Source organism: Pararge aegeria, chromosome 24 (genome assembly GCF_905163445.1).
Source record: "Pararge aegeria chromosome 24, ilParAegt1.1, whole genome shotgun sequence".
Taxonomy (NCBI): Eukaryota; Metazoa; Arthropoda; class Insecta; order Lepidoptera; family Nymphalidae; genus Pararge; species Pararge aegeria.
Genome location: NC_053203.1, coordinates 8322806 through 8345637, shown reverse-complemented (window position 1 = coordinate 8345637; position 22832 = coordinate 8322806). Strand labels below are relative to the sequence as shown.

Sequence of the window (22832 nt, the reverse complement as noted above, 5' to 3'; positions counted from 1 at the left end):
TTTTTTCGTGCGTGCAGCCGGCTCCATCGAATTATAAGACGTTGTCACGTCAAAAATAGTTGAGCTACGATATAATACTAATTGCATTTTATCTATATATTGATAATTTATAAAATATAAAAAATGCGAATGATTGTTCGTTTGTGTGTTCGTTTGTAACATATTAAAAAATTGTTCCAATCTTTATGAAATTTAGCACATAGGTGCAATGTCTACGAACACAGGATACTATTACTATTCATGTCATTTCGGTGAAACCAAATACATTACCCTGTTGCCAAAATACTTCAGAATTTGGAGCATCGTCGCAAGGTCGCCTGCCTTTCGGTATTCTATAAGATATATTTCGAAGAGTGTGCTCAATAAATTTTTGTTCTAGTTCCCCCCTCACATTTTTACCATCAAACTGCAAGGCACCGTAAGGATCTGCATACCTCCGTGGTTTATGGACGTGCACGAAGCGCCTTGCATCTTCGTTTCTGATTCGGATCGCAAGGATCTGGAATGCCCAATGCTTTTTGGACAGGATGCATAAGTATTTTTCATAAGGTAAACCATGTACAAATATTAAATCAAAATATGCATATTTTTTTTTTCATACAGACTAATTCGAAACATTCTTGTTGTTTACTTATGACAACACTATTGAAGATAAAAGACTGACACTTCTACTTTTCTGCTTTTCGGCTGTCTCTGAAATGGTTTAATCAAAAAATATTAGCGTTCCGGTTTCACAGATAAGTCTCTGAGACAGTAAATAATGCACCTCTAAAGCATCTGAAGTGTTATTTCGGTTTTCATTTACACGTTGTATCGCTTGCATCTTGGGGACGGATTTGATACTTTTTAAACGCGGGTGATTTTCCGATAGATTTTAAAAATTCCATATATTATTATTTATAGAGGGGACGCCTGCACTTGCCAGACGGGTGATCAGTCCTCTGTAAGGACTATTCCACCCTATTCCCCTTGTTGGGACACAGGTTTACTGGTGCCCGGCAGCATCCCCGCCTGAAACCTACCAGTCTCTTTTGTGAACCTCAGGATATCCCCTATAGAGAGGTTTGCTAGGTCTTCTACACTAAAACTGTCCTTACCTTGTAGTTCCCATCTTACCATCGCGTACATGGGGCACTCAGCTATGAAATGAAAACTGGTTTCCATCTCGTCACACTCTGGGCAGGATGGATCTTCTGCAATTCTCATTACCGTGAGGTGTCTATATAACAGGCAATGTCCTGTGGTTATGCCCGCTACCAGTGCTATATTGGTTCTGCTCCGTGACATTAGTTGTTTTGTCTTCTTCGTGTCGAATGACTTCAGAAACAATTTCGATTGCCTGTATTGCGTTAAATTGTTCCATCTTGCATTCGATTCTCTTTCCGTGATGCCTTCTATCACTCTTTTTGTGATGTTGATGTTGATGGAATGGGTAACAAAATTCCATATATTGTTACGTATCAAAAGTTTTCACTGTAAGTACCTATTTATTAAAAATAAAATAATAAATTTATTAAAAATAATTACTAAGTTTTTCGGCTACTTAAGAATATTAACAAAATATATAAAAGTAGTGCCAATATGTTCCACTGTAGAAAACCAGAGTGCCTAGTGTGATCTTTTCGACCTACGTTTAAATAAGATTTATATGGAATAAAAGGAGCGCCTTGTACTGAAATTAATGTTACCCGGTATTGTAAATAAAATGAGTAAACGTAGGTATAAACTTTTTAACTTGGCACCCAGGTCCTGGGGTCATTTCTCGGGTCAAGGAAAAATTGTAAAAATTCTAGAAATTCTCAGTACCAGTCCGGAGTTACAAAATTTGCCTCCGAAAGCATATTAAGCCTATAGTTTCAGTTTTTATCACTAAAAGATGATAAAATACGAGATATTCTTCTGCGCTAATATTTTGGCGCCCAAAGTATGACTGTTTGTAATTTAAGTATTTAAATATAAATAAATAAATAAATATACTACGACAATACGTGTGTATCGCCATCTAGCCCCAAAGTAAGCTTAGCTTGTGGTAGTTGTACTAAGATGACTGATGAATATTTTTATGAATAATATACATAAATACTTATAATATACAGATAAACAATCAGACACTGAAAAACATTCATGTGCCTCACATAAACATTTTCGTGGGAGTTCACAGTTTGTGGGAATCGAACCCACGGCCTTGGACTCAGAAAGCAGGGTCGCTGCCGACTGCGCCAGTCGGCCGTATGAATTTTATTGTATCAAGATTTTGGAGCACAGTACTCCCATGCAGGTGGGGGGGCTGCATAATAAGATTAAAGTAGGTGATTTATTAAGATTAGGAAGGTTTGAAAAAAGAAAACATCAGAAGCTTTATATATTCTCATTTAATTCCTAAAACTCATGAGGTAAACAACACTAAACTATTTGTCATACCAATCAATTTTAATCTCAACAAACTGCTACATTAATAATTCGTACTCATTCAGATACAAAGTTACTTCTTACAAAATGTGTGAAAAAGTTTGTACGAAAATCCTTAATTTTTATTGATAGTAGTTATACATTATTTAAAAACAATCCATTTGTAGAAATCTTACGGGCACAAATACTGTATTTAATAAAGGATTCAATTTAATTACTAATAATTTACACTAAGTAATACTAAAATACATAAATACTCGAGTAATTAAAGTTTGTGAAAGACGAAAACGTAAAAGAATCGAAATTAAAAACATGAACGTAAAATTAGATAACATAACAAAGATAACAACCAATAATAATGTTCGAAATATTAACTTTATTGCGGAGAAAAAGTTTGAGTAAAAGAATTTAATTCTATGAAAATACTGATATTATATATTAAAATGATTAACATAATAATTTTAGAGTACGACAAAAAGAATAAATGTAATTGTGAGAATAAATGTATTTTTCTACATTGAGTGAACACACTAATACATTAAAGTATACAAAATAAATTGAAACGATGACTAAATATTTATGGCACGGCCTTTTTATCGTACGAAACGAAAGAACTTCTAACGTAAAGTTAAAAATAACTCTAATGAAATATGTAATAAACTGGTTCATACTGTTAGAGACGTAATAATTGAGATAGAGTCGTAGGAACAATAGGAAAGGTCTACAACTAAAACAAATACTGATACAAGCTAGGAATTTGAGAACTGCTATTTTAGAACTCATCGATAAAATTATAGAATTCATCAAATTTTTGAAACAGTTCGTCAAAAGTTGTCTATAACTAATACGGGAATGGACTATACATGTAGCCGGGAATAAAAAAGGAATGCAAAGGTCATAAAATTACTGTAACTAATACTGATCTGATAGTGCAGAACTTTATTTAATTTTAAAACATTAAAATGAAATAATATGGCATTTTATGGCTACCTCATGGATCACATAATGTTAGCACTCGTTTTCTGTACAATATCCAATTGTTTGTTTTTATACATTTAATTTAATACCAATAATCGTATAACAATAAGATTTTATTAACATATCTTTTTTCATATATATCTTATCTTATTTACATTTTATAAAATTGACGGCTTTTCTCCTTTTATTAAATACGTTCAATAGTTATATTAATATATATTTTTTGTGTAATTACTAATCATAGTTTGAAATAGTTTTCAAAAATCTTAATATGTATTTAATTGTTCTTAGGATTTTATAAATGCTTCTGACATAGTGCGTCATTTTATAACAACATTTTTGTCTTATCGAAACTTCATGTATTAAAATTTAATTTGAATGCAGTTATTAAGTATAGTCGTATGTTTTCAATTGAAAACTATTTCAAAATCAGGTTGTATTGTCACGAATTCACCTCCGAGGCACAAAATGGCGTTCTTAACCCAATTTTAATAGCCCTCTATAATTTTACGAAACCTAAATTAATAATACTATTCGTAAAAATGTCTTTTTCACGGGAAGTAATAAATATAAATACTTTTATATTAACTATTACCTACATTGGTCAGCATTTAGGATACACACTTATATGACATGCACTTAATTTATTAGACTCATTTCTAAAATCACTTCGCTACGAAATCGTATCATGTTGTAAAAATGCATTGCAAAAGTTATTTGAGAAATGAATAACGTATATATTATATATACATGCATCGAGTATAATTCGTCATTTATAATCATCAACAATATACAAATTGTTAATATCATAAAATTTGGCACATATTTCGCCAACCACCTTAAAATTTAATCTCAGAAACTATTTTGCGTCTAAGGCACAATTTTCCAGGGACTTTTCTTCAAGAGTACTACTACTTTTACAATTTTATTGCGTGGTATGCTGGAGGGGACTTTGTGTCCAGTTTTGTTTAATATAGTTAACAATGGTATAGTAGTCCAATTTTGTTGGATTTTAACATTAGTATAGTAGTACCATAAATCTTTTGGAGTTATAAAATATAATATAGAAATCTACGCAAATATTTACAAGAGTTTGTTTAAACCCCCATTAAGACAAAAATATCATTTTCAATTTCATAGTACCTTTATTAGCGGCCTAGGATTTATTCAATCGCACTACGCACCAAGCACTATAATGTTTTTCTTATAAAAAAATGGACACACACATCCAAAGATATGAACGGGTAGATAATAGGTCAGTTGGTCGCACTGGTGGAAGGTCCAAGGTTTGCTTCCTGGTGTTTGTACTTGTGGGACGTCATTTGGGAGAGACCGAGGACGGCAAAGCCACATTGTAGGCAGTGGTAGTGAGTTTGTTTCTTGCTGTGGATGCATTGAGGCTCGTAACCACAACCTGGAATTAAGAAAAAGCTAATTATTATTGTACTAATCACACAAGTCAATAACAAAGAATAATATAGTTTGTATTATATGAAGTATATATATACTTCATAGCACGTAGGGCTGCCTGGACGCAGAAATTTTAATTTGTAACTTTTTTTTATATTGCATATTAATATTTAATGTACGTTTTTTTTTTTTTATGTAGTTTAGTTTTTAATTATTCTATTTATGTTATAGTGTAGTGCGTAGTGATGGGTCATAGATACCAAATAAATAAATAAATCAATATATGTGTACATATATCCTCCATTTAAAAGGAGACCTGAAATATGTTCTAATTATATCAATTGCAATAATGCATTGCATTTGAATTTTTCTTTATCTTTTGATACATTTTCTATACATATTATCAAATATCTCAATCTTGAAATATATAGACCAGCGCTTGACTGCAATCCAACCTGATGTTAATTTTGCAACCTTGTAGACTGCGCTTGCCTTGAAGATACCGATTCACTCTCGATTGAAGGAACCTTGATTATAGGTAAAGGGGAAAACGGAAGTCAGAGAGGCATTTTGTTATTTCGAAGCGCATTTCTACGTGTTTAGAGGATATCATCAATGCAGATTCAATAGTTAAATTATATATGAGCTAAAAATTATCAATTAATATCAACTTTTTCTTACCTTTGCTAGGTTGAAATTTATCGAAGCCAGCAGCTTGTATGGAGTCAAGCTTTTGGTGTTGCCGACGGTGAGCCACCACTTTGTTGGTGTCTGTGCAAACGAACTCGCACTTCAGGCAGTGGAAATGTGACGCTTTGTTTTGACCTGTACCTGCAATAAATTTTAAAGTAAAAAATAATTGAGAGTGTTAAAATAAACGTATCAACTTTGAATAAAGATGATGATGCCAAATACAAAAGAAGGTATGAAATATAATTAGAAAATCAAACAGAACTAGAAAATTTAAAAAATAGTAATGCTTTGTGTATTTTAGGAAGAAGTAAAAAAGCTGAAAGCTGAAACAAAGTGCAATCTCTTCAAGAATATATTGTTTATTACTGTATTGTTAAATATAATATGATATTTACCGAAAGTAGAAGCGTGTGGACACTCAGGTCTTTGGCAGTAAACGTTCGCTCGGTACTGTTGAAAATCTCCACCCATTAATGTGTCTAATCTGTAACAATGTATAAAGCTTACAACATGGACATAAATGGACTACTGATAAAGTGAATTATAAAAAAAAAATATGCAATGCAAGTGTCCATTTTCCAAATAGACATTTCTTTATTGTTGGTAAAGAAGATTTTAAATTTAGTTAGAGTACAAAAATACTTACCTTTCATGTCTCGCTGTATGCTGCACGAATCTTGTTTTGTCACAGAAAGAGTAGCCACAATCTTTTCTTGTGCAGTGGAAGTGGGTTTGATGTTCCCTGAAATGGTATTAAGTTTTAAAATAATACATAATAAATTTATTTCAATACATATTAAATAACAAAGTATTCGAGGGCAGTGTAAAAGTCAAAAGTCGAAAGACTATAAAAATTGGACACAAAAATTACGAGATCTAAGGAATTTACAAAAAGAGAATTGAATCTCCATCAAATAATGATTAATTATTATATACCTGTAACCGCATTGCTGGTAACCACAGTCTTCATTGAACCGGAATCGTAAGTAGCCTTCAGGGATGGGTTCATCTTTAAGCACCCTCATGTGTGGACCTCTTGGGGTGTGCGTGCGTCTGCTAACAAGACAAAAATATTCTTTTAAACTTATATTCCTGCTAATAAACAAAGGTGATGGTGTATTTCGAACCGAAATTTTCATTATTTTGACTTTTCTATTATGTATACTAAGAATAAAATGATAGATTGATAATTTACATAAAACGCCATGCCATGAGTGATGTAGTAATTGAATGCCATCGTCATCATGATAAATCCATTACTGATTCCACTACGGGCACGGGTCTCTTCTCAGAATGAGAAGGGTTCACGCCGTAGTCTACCATGCCAGAACATTATGGAGATCTCTCGGGCATGGAGGTTTCCTCAAAATGCCAGAATATTATGGAGATCTCTCGGGCATGGAGGTTTCCTCAAAATGTTTTTCTTTACCGTTTAAAGCAAGTGATATTTACATTCTTAAATAAAAGTGGGTGTTAATGCCATGTGCTTATTATTATACTTTAGGAGTAAAAGAAGCTGGATTATTAGTCAAATAAAAGCAGGGAATAAATCTTAACCATAAGTTGAAATAAGATGATAGGATGATAAGAGATTATTAGGATGTACTCACGTCTTAGCAATGAGCTCAGCTTCTTTGTCCAAGCCTGGTGGAAGACCGTGACCTTGAAGTAGACTTTGTTCTAGTAGAAGTTCAGGCGGATACATCATCGTTGGATATAGCGGGAATGCAGTGCCTCTGGAAAGTGATAAATTAAATTAATAATCATTTAGTTAAATATAACTAATATGATTGAAATGGAATACAGCTAAACTTTTACGGATTACAGTAAACCTAATAAATTAATTACTAATAATTCGTATTATTATGGGATTAAGTTTTCTAGCGTATTGCGTACAGTATTTAAAAATGAGACAAGTAATAATTGTGTGAAACATCCCTATCCCTATCCCTACTAATATTATAAATGTCAATGTAAGTTTGTTTGTTACGCTTTCACGCAAAAACTACTTAACCGATCCTCATGAAACTTTGTACACATATTCTTAGAAGTGTTACAAGTAATATAGAATACTTTTTATCCCGACATTAAGCTTGGTCCCTTTGGAAGAGGGGATAAAAGTGTTTGATGATTTTACACTATAACTTCGACAAATTATAACCGATTTAAATAATTATTTTTGTACTATAAAGGTTGTAATGTGTTTAATTTTGCCCAATCTTTTGTAGATCTGATGAATGTGGTTGGAGAAAGAGGACAGAACTCCTCAGCGGACAACAGCAAACCCCTCATTTAAGGATTAGCGATACTAAATACTTAAAATTTTTGTAGAACTACAACTAAATTTAATGCCACATCAAAAAAACTAAATCAAACGCCGACGAGGTCGCGGACAACAGCTAGTGTTACATATATATTTTAATTACTTTGTTGACTAAAAGGCATGTTTTAAAAGGAAAAATACAAATACAAAACTCATGTATAACTTACCCCTGTGAAAACAATGCAACTTGAGCAAGTCCCGGAAGTCCAGCTAGAGAAGCGGTGTATTGTTGTTGCATCTTCAGTTGCTCTTGGAGGCTACCTTTACGACCGCCTGCCAGATACTGTTGTAGCAGGAGACTTTGGACTGCTTGAACCTGAGAAGGTTGGTAAAATAAGTTAAGGGAACAACATCAAAATTTATAAAAGAAACTTTAATTATTCTGGATACGTTTTTAGTAATTCAATCTTGAAGTAGATTACGAATACACAATGTATCCGAATGAAATATTCTGCATCACTAATTGAAGTATTATAAAAACTTACTTGTTCCGCTGGATTTGGTGGTCTTTGGCACGGTGAGAGGGATGGTGCATTTGATGACGTAGCAGTCGAAGGTAATATCGATATTTCTGGGTACTCTCTCTCCAGAGTTTCCTAAAAAGAAATAAATTAATAAATAATTCTTCTTTTGAAAATTTATATAATGCATTTTAAGTTTCATGAATAATTTTAAAATTGTCTCATATTTGAAACTCTTTTGAAATTTTTCTCACCTTAGTAGCAGCCAGCCCCATCGGTCCAGGCTCCATAGAGTTGCTATGCTTCTTTACCATATGGCTGAACAAAAGCTTCAAGTCCACATATGCCTGACTGCAATGAGGACAATGGTAGTGCAGATTCATACCACCAGTATTTTTGTTCAAAGGACAAGCCTGATCATGGCATGATGGTGGGATAGTGGGTCCTTGCATTTTAGGAGCTTCAAAAGGCTTCTTTTCAAATTCTCTCATTTTTTGTTCCTTTGAAGGTGAGGCATCGTAGATGCTTCTAGGTGATGGAGAAGATGTGTTGCTTCGGAGGTGAGACGATGGATAAAACGTTCCGGTCGCTTTTACTACTGAAATTAAGATATAGACTTAAGACAATGGGATTGAGATTAGAGTTCTTAGCATCAATTGTTTCGAATATCGTCAATATCGTATTTAATAAAAATTGTATACATATAAAGGACTAAATAGAATAATGCTTACCCGAAACATTGTCCTGTTCCCTTTCAAACTCATTTTTAATAGAGAAATTAGTAGGACCATAATCCATGTGCTCTTTCATAGACGCGATACTATCAACCGAAGCTCTTTCTTTAATCGAATAATCTTTGGCTTCATCATAAGATTTCTCCTGTTCTTCACTCTTTATTACCGGAGTACCTCTGCCGTGTTTATGTGTTGGCAATGCTGAATATTGGGTTAAAATTGCTGGGCAATTATTGCCCTGAGCACAGTGGAAATGGGATCTCAACTGGTTTTTGAAGCAACTCTTCCCACCACATTGGTCGAAAGAGGAGAAGTAATCAAACCCTTCCAGCAGAGGGATAACAGCGTGGGATTCCCTCATGTGTGTTTCCATAGTAATATGAGTTTCACTTGTGAAGCTACAGTTGAAGCAATGGAGATGGATCCTCGTTGAACGTAATTGACAGTTAGAATAGTATTGTGAGCAGGAATCCGGTACAGTAAATACTTCAAAATGTTGGAATCTGATACGCTGTAAGACAAAAGAACAGTTAGCGAATGTCTAAGTAAGACATACTTATAGGTAAGAAAATGCTATGATTTGTAGTAATAGTAATACTCACAGAAAATTCTTCCACAGTCGTGATGACGGGTGATTGTATCACGGGAGGTAGCTGGTTGCTTTTTGGAAGCTTGAATGACGTGAATATGGCTTGTGGGGTTACCTGAAATAAAAATATTATTTAAGGAACTGTACTTAGTTACTTATATATATTGCACAAATCGAAAAGCTATTACTTTAAAAACACCTGAGTTTAACATTCTGTAATCTGCAAAAAAACTGTCTAAAACCAAGATGTATTAATAAAAACCTATACTCACGTTATCAGTCCAAACTTCTACAACTCGATTTTTAGGAGGTCTTCCCCTCTTTCTGCTAAACATTTCATCCAAAGAAGACGAAGGGTTGACATGCTGTGGAACCATGCCATGATTTGGGCCAAGGCTCAGTTGAGCTTGCAAGTTTGGCGTCAACTGAGACGATAGACTTGGAGCCATTTGAGCCAAGTGTGCCAAATTTGATGGAAGGTTTGGTAAAGTTGGCACTTGGCCAAGTTGAGCAGCCATATTGGGATGTAACTGCGCTGAAAGTTGAGGAGTGAAGCTTGGGGCAAATCTCGCCGCTAAGTTCGGTGACATTGGGCTCAAAATGGCGTGCTGACGATGGTGTTCCAGACGCCTAAACGGATGTTCTTCTGAGGACAATATTACTACTCCACAGTTTTCCTGTAAGAAACGAACAAACGATTTGTTAATGACATTTCAGCCATTTCACAAGTTTTTCGACATTTCATGCTTATTTTTATCCATTCATTAATTTGTGAATATTATCCAAATAGATGGGTAAGACTTCAACTACACTTTCAGGGGGTCGAGTTCGAATCCCAGCACGCACCTCTAACTTTTAAAGTTATGTGCATTTTAAGCGATTAAAATATCACTTGCTTCAACGGTGAAGGAAAAAATCGTGAGGAAACCTGCGTGCCTGAAAGTACCAATCAGCACTGGGCCAGCGTGGTGGTGACTACGGACTAAACCCTTCTCATTGTGAGAGGAGATCCGTGCCCTTTGTCAGGCCGGTTATGGGTTTGATGATGATAAATTTTTGAAATCATCCAGTCTTTTTTGAGGGTAGATGCAAATCTTTCCTTACCCAAGTGCAGTGATAATGCGTGATATCCCTTATATGCTGGCAGGCGGAGTTACTGCAAGGATTGTTTCTTGTATAAGTGATGAAGTATGCCTCAGTCACTTGGTTCTGCTGTTCATGCTCCATCACGTGTTTCACCATTGTGCTGTGGCAACTGAAAAATAAAGAATATTTTTGAGAAATCGTTACCAATTAACCGGCGACGGCCGATTGGCGCAGTTTGCAGCGCCCCTGCTTTCTGAGCCCAAGGCCGTGGGTTCGATTCCCACTACTGGAAAATGTTTGTGTGATGAGTACGAATGTTTTTCAGTGTCTGGGTGTTTATATTCTAAGTATTTATGTATGTTATGCATAAAAATATTCATCAGTCATCTTAGTACCCATAACACAAGCTACGCTTACTTTGGGCTAGATGGCGATGTGTGTATTATCGTAAAAAAAAAAAAATCAGACACTGAATGAATTCAACATCAATGGATTTTTGACGACCTCCGACCGACAAAGAGTACCTCTAAGCGATTACGCGTTTCGTTAAATGTCGCGGAGAAACAGATAAGGGTTATGAAACCCTTTTTTCTCTTTTATTATAGTTGGCAGATGGCCTCTTCTGATGGCAAGTGAAAACCATTGCCTATAAAAAGAGCAACACTTCGCAGGGATGCAAGGAGCTGTTCCTGCAACGTGCCGACCATGGACACACCATCAACTTGAGGCTTAGTTGTTAAGCCTTTTGTGCCTGCACCAGCACCCCCACCCTTCAGACCGGAACACAGCATTGTATAAATGAAACACAGCATTGCAGATATAAGCATGGTGAACTTCTATGGACGAGATCTGTCAGAAAAAGCTCTTCTACTACACAAAGTTACTCACTTTACTTAGGCATTGCCTTATCGGTTGTTAGTGCAAACGGATATTAATCAGAATATAGATCAAGACGATAGTTAAGAAGAATAATCTTTTACCTATGAGCCAATTTGCATCCATCAGCCAAGCAATGATAATGCGTGTTGCAGGCGCTACATTTGTTGCATTTGTCTTCAGGGTCCTTTCCACCGTTGAAGGTTTCTATATACTTGCGTGACACCTCGTCGATTAGGGATTGGTTCTAAAATGGAAATAAAACATAGATTTTTATATCAAGATCAAAAAATTGGACAATCCAAATCAGTAAAGATTTAAACCGGTCACTGGACCTAAAGTGGAGTGCTGGAATCAGAGCAAGTTGAGGAGACGGCATCAAACGAGTCGTAGGAAGCCACTAAGCAAGTGGAACAAGACCGTGGAATTTGATACCTACTCAAAATATCTAAATCCAGCAGTAAGTGTGCATTGGTCAACATGATGATGATGATGATGATAATGATAATTGATGAAGATGATGATGATCATTAATTACTCGTTTCACTAAAGTTCAAAATTTTGATGTATGGCAATATACTGTTACCTTAGACCTTGTAAAAAATGTAAAAACTTTAAAACGTTTATTTTACGTGCAAATAAAGGTATATTATGTCACTATACTGCTTTCATGCCATTTCCGTTCACGAATTGACGATTTTACATTGAAGCGGCTTTGAATTTACTAATGTCGGTTTCCTAATTTACTATTTCCAGCATTTAATAATCATAAGAAGGCTCGGAGTCACTCAGCGGGCGATGGGGCAAGCTATGCTAGGAGAAACTCAACGTGATCAAATCAGAAATGAGGAAATCCGTCGAAGAACTAGAGTTGCCGACATAGCTCAGCAAGTCGCGAAGCTGAAGTGGCAATGGGCGGGGAACATGGCTCGGAGAACCGATGAACGTTGGCTCTTAAGGTGCTGGAATAGTGACAACCGACCCAGGACCGTGGATTGTGGAACTACCTAAAAAAGACCTATGTCCATTGTCTAGCAGTTGACGTGAATTGAATTGAAGATGTTGGTGCTGAATAATCATAAATTTTGAACTTACGAATGGTTGAGAATAATCGTCCATCATAGAATTGGACATATCGTCATCAATGTGCATGTTGCTGCCAGGAGAGTACATGCTGAGGTCCGCACCTTGCTGCATCAGCGCGCTTTGGATAACCGATGGTGGTAAGCTGTGGACAGACCAAATAACGTTATTGGATTACAAAAAAACGTTACATTATTTGCTTTGCTTTTAGTAATCCTATAAATTAATATGTTATAAATATAAGTGTTTGAATCAATCAATTATATGCTTTCAAAAGTTGCGCTGTCCTTTTTAGGGTTTCGTACCCAAAGGGTAAAGCGTGAACCTATTTCTAAGATTCCGACTCCTATCTCCTTCATTGTACTTAGTTTTAAAATAAAATCGATCTATTAATCAAGTAACTAAATTCTCATTGACCAGAAATTTATGATCTTAAAATTAAGATCATAAAATACCTGGGGTTTTTTTTACCAAAATTATAAGGGTGGTTAAACTACAAATAACTTTTTTGTTCCTACCCTAAGGTTGTCTGGCAGAGATCGCTACGTAGCGATAAGGCCACCTTTTATACCCTATAACTTGAAGAGTCTGTTTTTTTATTTTCTTAACATGTTGCGGAGTACAAATAAAGAGTTTAAATAAATAAAAATAAAGAACAACTTACCCAAAACTCATCTCCTGTTCTTTCCTCTCGTGCTTTCTCTTGTGGGTGAATATCTGGCTGCTCGAGTGCAGGACATAGTTGCAGTGAGGCCTGATGCAGTGAATGTGGTTGCATGTGCGACTGAACCGGCAATCGCGGTAAGGACATGCCTCGTTTTTCATGTACTTCTTGAAACCATCCTTGGAGAGAGCTTCATCCTTGATGTGGTAGGTTTTGTGTTTTTCTAGAAAGATAGTTTTTACGTTTAAGACGAAAGTTTTGGTGCTGAAGAAAAATTGGGTACAGAAGAGACAAGATTAATTTAAATATTATTTTACTTAACCTTTTGCCAGTTTTTACAAAACTTGACTCTTCTCTTTTTAAATTAAAGTTAGTTAGCATTGACTTCTCAATGCTGTTAAAAAACAATAATTATTTTTGGAAGTTACGTAATGTCACGCAACTGTTTATGAGAATGCTTATTTTAGTTAACATGGTATGCATCCGTAAGTATCATAGTATAGGTCATTCGGAATGTTTCAATTACATTCCAAGTGTTTGGCTCGTGCAATTTTCCTGAGTTCTTTGAAATCATAAAATTTAAATGATCAATTGGGTAAATTGCTTATTTTTAAGTGAATATGGTCGTATCCCAGATGTCAATTGTCCTCTTTTGCACAGTCATCCTTAGTCGGAAAAAAAATTATTGTCTCAAAATTAGTTGTTCATAGTCAGTCCCGTTATATATTTTGTTAATGGATGGGAACTTTGGGATAATTTTGTCAGATTTTGACTGTCATCTTAAGTCATTAATGACTTATGGGAGCAGTGGGCAGCGACCCTGTTTTCGAGTCCAAGGCTGTGGGTTCTATTCCCACAAATGAAAAAATTGTGTGATAAACATGAATGTGTCTGGGTGTTTATCTGTATATGATGAGTATTTATGTGTATTATTCATAAAAATATTCATCAGTCATCTTAGCTACGCTCGCTTTAGGGCTATATAGTTTTGTTTGTATTTTCGTAGTGTATTTTATTTAGTATTTACTTAATTGCTTTTATTATAGTCTTGCTATGAATTATGATAAAACTTAAATTCTGCAGAAGATGTGACTGATTTTAACAGCACTTATTTGTAATGCTTAAAATAAGTAAGTTTCGATTTTTTTATATTGAGCGATTGGATTACTCGTTGTTCAATAATTACGGCAATATATTAAAACTATAGCTTATATAGCTAACGTTTTGTAAACGTAATATTCAGTGAACATAGTACTTACCCATGTCAGCTTTGTTCTTAAAAGTGTATGTACAGCCAGGTCTCCTGCAATGGAAGTGTGTGGTTCTTTGGCCAGCGAAGATACAATGCGGCGCTGAACAGCTTTCAGTCGCTCTGAATCTTTGAAAACCTTCTTGCAGAATAGCCGAGTCCTTTCGGTGGTAATTTGCGTGCATTTGGACGTCTGATGTGGATATATAGACCTGAAATATAAAAAAAAATTAATAGGACTTATATAGGGTCACTCATCTTAAACTTTTTATTTTCTACGTGATTCTGGATATAGTTTGGAAATCAAACTCACATTCTAGACAGTATCCAAATATTCTGAAGAGAAAAGTTAGCAACGACGACAAGATACGCAGATCTTTGCCCAAGGTATTTCTTCAAAGGTGAAAATTGTGTGTATCATTGGCATTGGCAAGCTTAACATTCAAAACTTGATTATCTTGGTATAAAACCAAAATATACTTCGTTTTACATATATCACATCATCAAAACCATTAGCTAAACTAAAATATAACCTAAACTAATAGCTATACAAGAAGGCTGGCAGCATTTCCGAACTGAAATGGCCAGGTGATCCTTTGCGCGAAAAATTAAATTAATTGACCAGCCTTTCTGTCACAAAATGAGGCAATCAACCACGGTGTAGTGTCTCTAAAGATTGTTTACGTCTTTAGTCATGGCCAGGAATGCCCTCCCATCTTTCGTTTTCCCCGATACCTATAATCTAGGCATCTTCTATTCTAGGTAAGCGCTCACTCACACTCATTCGCAATCATCACTTACTAGCAGGTGCGGTTGTAGACTTGTCGATATAAATTAAAAAAAATAGACTCCGTGGCTCTAGGGTCTACACGGCAAACGGAACCAGTATGTAATTTCTATTATAAGCAAAGTTAGAAGTATTAAAATAAAAATAACCTAATATTACCTTATCACAACCATCTTGAATGCAGTGGTAGTGAGTTTGACTCCGGTTGTGTGGGCAGTCGCTGAAACGCTCTGAGCAGTCGTCGAGAGGCGAATAACGCATGAACCCGTGTGCTAATGACTCGTCACGTTTCTTGTGCCACTGAAAGAACATATTTATATTTCAATAAAATAAACGATATTCTTTCTAGGTTTAACATTCAAAGAAATCCAAGATTAGTAATTAATAGAATCACTTTTATGACATTCTTGAAATAAGTTAAATTTCAAGGCCGCTTTAATATCTTAATGAATAGAAGAAATATGGTTATACTGTGAAATAATGTTGGGAAAAGAGCAACTCTTGCTGGCTTCTCGATAGATTCTGCCTTCGCAACGGATGGTAGAGGCATTACAAACAGACAGACTACTACTTGAAATAAATTAATTTATAACTAGATTTTCAAGGACTAAATTTGAAAACGAAAGGAACGCAGAAGACTTTAGACGTTATACGACACACAATACAGAGAACAATAAACTTAAAAAATATGTTAATAAATTTACCTTAAAGTGTCTAATCATCTCTTCTTTCTTGCAGAAGACCCTGGCAGTGCAATCCATACAGTGGAAGTGCTCCCGGTAGCCCAAGTCTTTGCAGTACGAAGAACCACATTCTAAGGTTGAGCTGTACCTGAAAGTAATTTGGGAAAAAGGTTGAAAACACTGCAGTAAGTAAAAATTAGCAGTCAGAATTTATTGTGAGTACGTAGATGACACAAACTAGTAAAAGCAAAAATTAAAGACTTGTAAAAGTTAGAAAATGTAAAACATTACTATCATAATATATTTGACTTGTTATGCAATGATTAGATTGATTTAAATGAATATTTAAAGTGAACAATAAATGATCCCCACTATCACAACAAAATGCAATAGAATAAGAATTAAAAAACTGGAATTATATGCTTTGTCAAAATCGGCCTTAACTTAAACAATTATTAAACTTTTATAAGCTAGATTTCAAGAATCATGCGCAACATCTATAATTTAAGTGCTTTCTCTGCAATAAGCTCATAATTTGTTGTATTCTTAAAAGTAGAAAGTTATCAGTCAAAAATAATACCTAACCACTTTAGAAGCACTCATAAGTAGGCGTGCCCGATCTATTCAATTAATGTATTCTATAGGAACTATGAAGTAACTGTATAATAATACCAGGATTATGTAAATGTTATAAAAGTATTTTTTAATACTATTAAAGAAGATTATCTGTGACATTAAATCTTTACCTTTTGACATATCTGGAGTAATCCACGGTCGTTTGCATAGAGTTCTTGCGGGCCTGATCCAAATGATTCAAGGCTGACAGCAGACCTAAACAAAAAGAGAATTGGTTGTTACGAAAAAATATATACGTATTATGCTAATACTGGAAACAACAATAAGCAACGATACATTCAACCATTCCTTTTCCTCAAAAGTTATTCTTTTGTTTGGAACAGCCAAATCACCTCGATGCATCATATTCAAAACGAACAATGTACTGTTTTCATCGTGTAGGAAATATTTAATAACTTCCAAGTCAGTATCATTCAAATCACAGCAGTTTGTGTTAGCCTAACAGCGTTTGTGCACTGCCGCCAACTTGAATCAAATGAAACACGAATCGAATAAAAATCTTACTTAATTAGGATTTTCGCACTGCTCCGATTCGAATTCGAAAATATCGTTGTTTATGCAACAGCTCGAATTGTGATCTCTAACTTATATTTTTTTCATATTTCTAAGATTTTACGGTAATAGCTGTTAGCGGCGTTTTTCGTCCGCGATTATGACGGTTTTTCTGGGATGAAAGTATCCTATGTTACTTTCTGTCCCTTTGACTAATTCTATGCCAAAAATCAAGTAGATAAGCTGCTTAGGTAGAGCGTAAAGAATAGACGATCTAGCAGTCACACATATAATCGCATATATAAAATTAGTAAGAAGTAGTAGTAGGAAGGAATGACAATTACTAACTCCGAAATCTATAGCTTGGACTTCGTAAAATACAAAAAATTAAGGCAATTCCAGAACTTTTTCATCGGTTTCTTATTATCAAGTGTAGTGCACAAGCGCTCTTACCCGTAAAGCGGCGTACTTTTTTAGTTCAAAAGGAACTTAAACTAGCTCGTGGAACCGGCTCCTCCCCACATCAAGTTTTGGAGTATCAAATAAATTATTATGGTAATTAATCAATGTTTTCTCCAAGTCACTCTGGGCTATGCTATTGTGAGTGATCGTTGACTCGTCTACATATATAACATCACAAATCCGTTTTTGTGAATCAACTTTTTTGAAATGGCGGCCGATTTTATCAGTTAATAAAAAATCTGTATCTATTAGTATTGATACGGTTATTACTTTATCTTTATTTTTGAACTATATCTTTCGATTTGTTTCTACATAGTCATTGCGAAACAAATTAATAGATTCGTAAGGCTTCTAGTAGTTTGTATTGTTTGGAGTTTTTACAATTCATTTCAGTAATACAATTCAACTTAAGTATTTCTCAATCGTTAAAAGAATTAAAACAATAATTATTTAAGATCTTATCGAGAAGCAATTTATGAGTACGTGTACAGTACCTATGAATTTAAAAGCAGGGACTTTAATATTATAGCTGTTCACATAATGTAAAGAAACTTAATCAAATGCTCAATAATAATATCTTCTATAAATTTAGATAAGGTTATAGAAGACAAGATGATCGAGAAAAATTTAAAGTACCTCTAAATGTCCTACAAATTTCATCCGCAAGAAATTATTGTCTCTGGATTAACTTTAGTAACTTTGCGGCTATATGTATATATACAGACAATCACGTCAGTCAGTTGCTCCGATGCAGCTTGAAAATAATACTTTCGTTAGTATTGTTTAACATTACTATAGGACTGATAATATAGAAAATTTGAATTACCTGTTTTACTACAATTGAAATATGTCGAAACACCACCTTCGTAATTTTTTGGAAACCCTTAGTATGAAGTGAATCCCGCATAGTTTTCTAAAATCGAAACTTCGGAGTGAAGCCTAATGTTTTTCGTTTCAAATTCAGGTTTGTTTCGTACAGACGGAATACCTAGCGAGATCTTTGTGAAGCCGTGGAGGTTGGTGGGAAGTGCGCCTAAGACAGTAAAAAGATGGTAGGTTTTTTTTTTTTGTTAGGCATTGAAGGTTAAAATTGCCGCTTTATAAGTTGCTTTTGAGTATTATCATTTTCCACTGATAATTATCATGAAGTATTTATAGTATGATGTACTTTAAACACTACTTCCTCCTCCTCTGTTAGAATTAGAGCATTGGCCCAAGACAGAGGAGACAGGAAGCCTGAGTCTAGCAGCGGGACATTAATTAAGTTTATGATGACGTTGACGTTTTGATTTTCGAAAACTACCGTCGTGTACGTACTCATGCTAAGGGCACATAACAGTTTTGAAAGACGAATTAATACCTATACTTATGTAGATTAGCGTTCACAACACAATGGATGTTAACATACGGGCTGATAATTTGGTGTGTTACATAAGACGCATGAATACTCGTTGTAATAATAGACGAGCGACTAGAGAGCAGGTTATTATAAATGAGGGAGAGATCTCTCTTGTTCTTAAGTTTCGAGCGTTAGAACGAGTCTCCATTGTACAAGACCGTCAAAGGGTTGCGAAACTTTTAGCTGTATTCGTAGTGTCATCATCAGCGATATCAACAGGGGGTCTTCTCTCAAAGTGAGAAGGTTGTAGTCCAGCGCACTGGCCAAGCGCAGATTGGTAGACTTTACACGCCCTTGAGTAATTTACCGAGACAAAGGCATGCAGTTTTCCTTACAATATTTACCTTCACTGTAAAACTCTGAAAAGTTAGAAGTGCGTACCGGGGATAGAACTTAATTTAGCTCTCCAGGGCCGGGATCTTAACCTAGAAATTAACACTTGGTTCGTTCAAGTGAGCTTGATCTCATAGTTTAAGTTTTAAAATTTGCAAAATGACGGAGAACTTTCAAACTAAGAATCTGCATTCCAAACTGCTGTAATAATCGCAAAATTTGAACTAAATTTGAACATATATTTGTAAAAAATATTAACTGATATGTAGGTAGTTTTGGTCAACGTTTTATTTAATAACCGGTTCGAGCACCGTAACGTCAAAACGGAATATTTCCGAAATTATTTCTTAGACACGTTCAAAACTTAGATACTACAAAAGTAATATTTGTGACGTTGTCTGTTAAATTAGGTTAAGTTCAACTATAATGGCAAAATCCTTCGCCGTTGCCAGTTATAAGAGTAAGTTAGGGTAGGCAGCGCTTGTGTGCATGTATGAACTGCACGCCACTAGTTAAGTTGTCTTTTCGAAGTTTCAAACGCTCCGGGAAAAAAGACGGAACCCTGCTTATGGAACTACGCGCTTAATAGCTCACGATTTTGTAAGTGATTGTGCGAAAACGATATAGAAATGTACCTTTACTGTATTGTTACATCGATACGTGTGTGAAGTGTATTTATTGCTTTTAATTCGTGGATTTGATTAGAGCGATATGGGATATAATGTGTATGGATTTTTTGGAACAATAGGGTCTTTGTTTTCGGACCTCCGTACGGAATGTCGAGATCGTATTAATTACGTTTCCGCTGCGGGCTGAGAGTGAGCGTGTAGAAGTGACGTTTGTTTAGTTAACACTCGAAATAAAAAATAAAAGGTCCCTTCTTTGCCTACTTCTTTTTTTTTTAGTGCAACTACAAGATATAATATCTAGTATAGCGCAGTGGGTAGAAGCCGAGTTCGAATCCCAGCACGAACCCCTAACTTTTCTAAGTTATGTGCGTTTTAATTAATTCAAAATATCACCTGCTTCGACGATGAAGGAAAACATAACTGAGAGATCTACATAATGTTCTCAAATTCTCGGGTAATGGGTCCATATGATGATGATGACTAGATAGCTTAACGGAGTGTTATCTCACCTGATAACAAGTAATGATACAGTCTAAAATGGTAACTGACTAACCTCCCACCAAACCAGCTGGATGAAGTTAGAAAATTATTTATTCCCAAATTGCGTATTCCGGGGATAAAACCTGGTAATTCCCACTGAAAACCAAGCGCTCATCACTGCGCTAGCCAGGCTTTCTGTTTCACCATCACCATTTACAATTTAACAATTATATATCGATCTTCTGTGAGATGAAAGCCGGATGCTTCCAAGCAACGTTGTCATTAAGAAATGTATCAATTGTATAGTAACCTCGTTCTAATAAATGTGTTTAACACATTGTTTGAACTTATGCATTTGTCGGCGCAGAATGAATTTCGGAATCATGTTATAAAAGCGCGCACTAAACAAAACTGCTGTACGTCACGCAAGTGAAATAGTTGAATATATTCAGCTTTAAAAAAGATAAGTCCACCACGCTGGCCCAATGCGGCTGGACTTCACACGCCTTTGAGAACAACAATATATTCAGGTTTAAAAATAAAAAAGATAAGTCCACCACGCTGGCCCATTTCGGATTGGTGGACTCCACACACCTGAGAACATTATGAAGAACTCTCAGGCCTGCAGGTTTCCTCACGACGTTTTCCTTCACCGTTGAAGCAAGTGCTATCTTAATTACTTAAAACGCACATAACTTAATATTAGAGGTACGTGCTGGGATTCGAACTCGGCCCCCCGAATATGAAGCCGAAGTTCTAATCACTGGGCTCCTGTTTCCTTGGTATAAAGCAGTATTTTAAGTAAGTTAAAAAGTACATTAGCATAAAGTACAGCGCACGGGCGTACCTAGATTGCTAAATTACCTACAAACCTAAAAGCGCGACCGCCTCTCTTTGTTTGAGACACGCCCCCTCCTATGTAAAGCCAGAAGCATACTTATAACACGACACGCGACGCATGTTGAGTAAGCTCTAATCTTATTTTCTTTTATCAAATCTGCGTTAGTGCTATTGTTTTGCGGGCTGAGGTATACGAAATGTTTGTTGAAGTTATTATAAATAATGTTCTATTCATTCTAAAATATTATTTTCCCTCAGACTTATTCAACTTATGCTTCTAGATTATTTGTTTTAGATTTATTGACTTTTTTGGTTTGTTCAAATAGTGACGAGTTTCAGTTCAAACTATGTCAAAAATTAACCACAAGGAACGGATATAAAACTAAAAATAAAATTAAGTAAACCTAAGTTTGGAATTTGGCTTGAATCGTAAAACTCAAATCAACCCGCACCCAGTTAAAACCATAAAAGCATCGAGAGCTTGAAACAAAAATCCCAGACGAAAATATCATAAACGAAATCCATCAAGCGTTAAAAAACTCCGGCAACTTTAAACCAATTCCGACTTTACGAACATCTAATTTTCTCAAATGTAAATTCACATCATCTCATTTTGACGGCTGCCACGCTATAAAATAAGATTGCTTTCAGATAGACAACACGGCCGCGCGGTTATATCGTGTTGGCAAATCGCTTTTTAAATTCGAATCTATGACTGTTTCGCAATTTTTAGATCTTGTGATCTGTCCTAAGATTTTAAAGGTATATATTTAAGTTCGTCTTAACAATATATTTATTAACAATCCTTATGAATTATGCACTTATTTCATTAAAGACGGCTTCAACTTAAGAGTCATTTTATTGAAAGAACGTAAACGAATTTTATTATTTCCATGCAGACTATATGTGTGCGTTTTTAAGGAATTAAATATTAATTTTTATGGTAAAGGAAGTGGTGATAGCCCAGTGGGCAGGACTTAGACTTCACTTTCGAGGGGGCGAGTTCGAATCCCGGCACGCACAAGTTATGTGCATTTTTAGCAATTTAAATATCACTTGCTTCATCGAATACGGTGAAGGAAAACATCGTGAGGAAACCTGCATACCTGAGAGTTCTGCATAATGTTCTTAAAGGTGTGTGAAGTCCACCTTCACTGGGCCACGGCCTTAACCCCTTCTTATTGTGGGAGGTGACCCGTGCGATGTAGTGGGCCGATATTGGGTTGATATTATGCGGGTATAGGAAAACATCATTAGGAAGTTTGCATGCCTGGAAGTTCCTGAAGCCTGGTGAACTAAGGTATTAACTCCATGTGCCTTACAATGCTGTAATGGGTCTGAATGATGAGGAATTGAATATTAAGGATTACTTAAACGATAAAAACGCTTGGGTGTGAATTGCTCTAGCTTCAAAACTTAATATAAATTTAATGGTGATAACCAAAAAAAAAATTACCCGGCTAAGTTTGTTGTGGGCTTTAGGTTTAAGTTGGCGAACGAAGTTATCACAATCCCCTAACAATTATTTAAACATAT

The 22832-nt window shown here is 35.3% G+C and overlaps 1 protein-coding gene across 5 annotated transcripts in view; it reads right to left on the bottom strand.

Moving 5' to 3' along the window:
• Nucleotides 1-2875: 2875 nt before the first annotated feature.
• Nucleotides 2876-22832, bottom strand: part of LOC120634481 — a 156435-nt gene continuing 136478 nt past the window's right edge. For 3 of the 5 annotated variants that reach the window (XM_039905105.1, XM_039905104.1, XM_039905102.1), the window contains 20 exons: nucleotides 16772-16856; nucleotides 16047-16173; nucleotides 15502-15642; nucleotides 14566-14767; nucleotides 13307-13529; nucleotides 12655-12787; nucleotides 11664-11806; nucleotides 10702-10852; nucleotides 9870-10274; nucleotides 9611-9712; nucleotides 9006-9519; nucleotides 8529-8872; nucleotides 8299-8409; nucleotides 7981-8129; nucleotides 7101-7226; nucleotides 6427-6546; nucleotides 6137-6232; nucleotides 5886-5974; nucleotides 5479-5628; nucleotides 2876-4801 (listed from right to left, as the gene is read on the bottom strand). In XM_039905105.1, the coding sequence (XP_039761039.1) occupies nucleotides 4644-4801; nucleotides 5479-5628; nucleotides 5886-5974; nucleotides 6137-6232; nucleotides 6427-6546; nucleotides 7101-7226; nucleotides 7981-8129; nucleotides 8299-8409; nucleotides 8529-8872; nucleotides 9006-9519; nucleotides 9611-9712; nucleotides 9870-10274; nucleotides 10702-10852; nucleotides 11664-11806; nucleotides 12655-12787; nucleotides 13307-13529; nucleotides 14566-14767; nucleotides 15502-15642; nucleotides 16047-16173; nucleotides 16772-16856 (3569 nt within the window). In that variant the 3' untranslated portion in view covers nucleotides 2876-4643. The remainder of the gene's footprint in view (nucleotides 4802-5478; nucleotides 5629-5885; nucleotides 5975-6136; nucleotides 6233-6426; nucleotides 6547-7100; nucleotides 7227-7980; nucleotides 8130-8298; nucleotides 8410-8528; nucleotides 8873-9005; nucleotides 9520-9610; nucleotides 9713-9869; nucleotides 10275-10701; nucleotides 10853-11663; nucleotides 11807-12654; nucleotides 12788-13306; nucleotides 13530-14565; nucleotides 14768-15501; nucleotides 15643-16046; nucleotides 16174-16771; nucleotides 16857-22832) is intronic. The other 2 variants (XM_039905107.1, XM_039905106.1) reach the window with 2 other exon arrangements.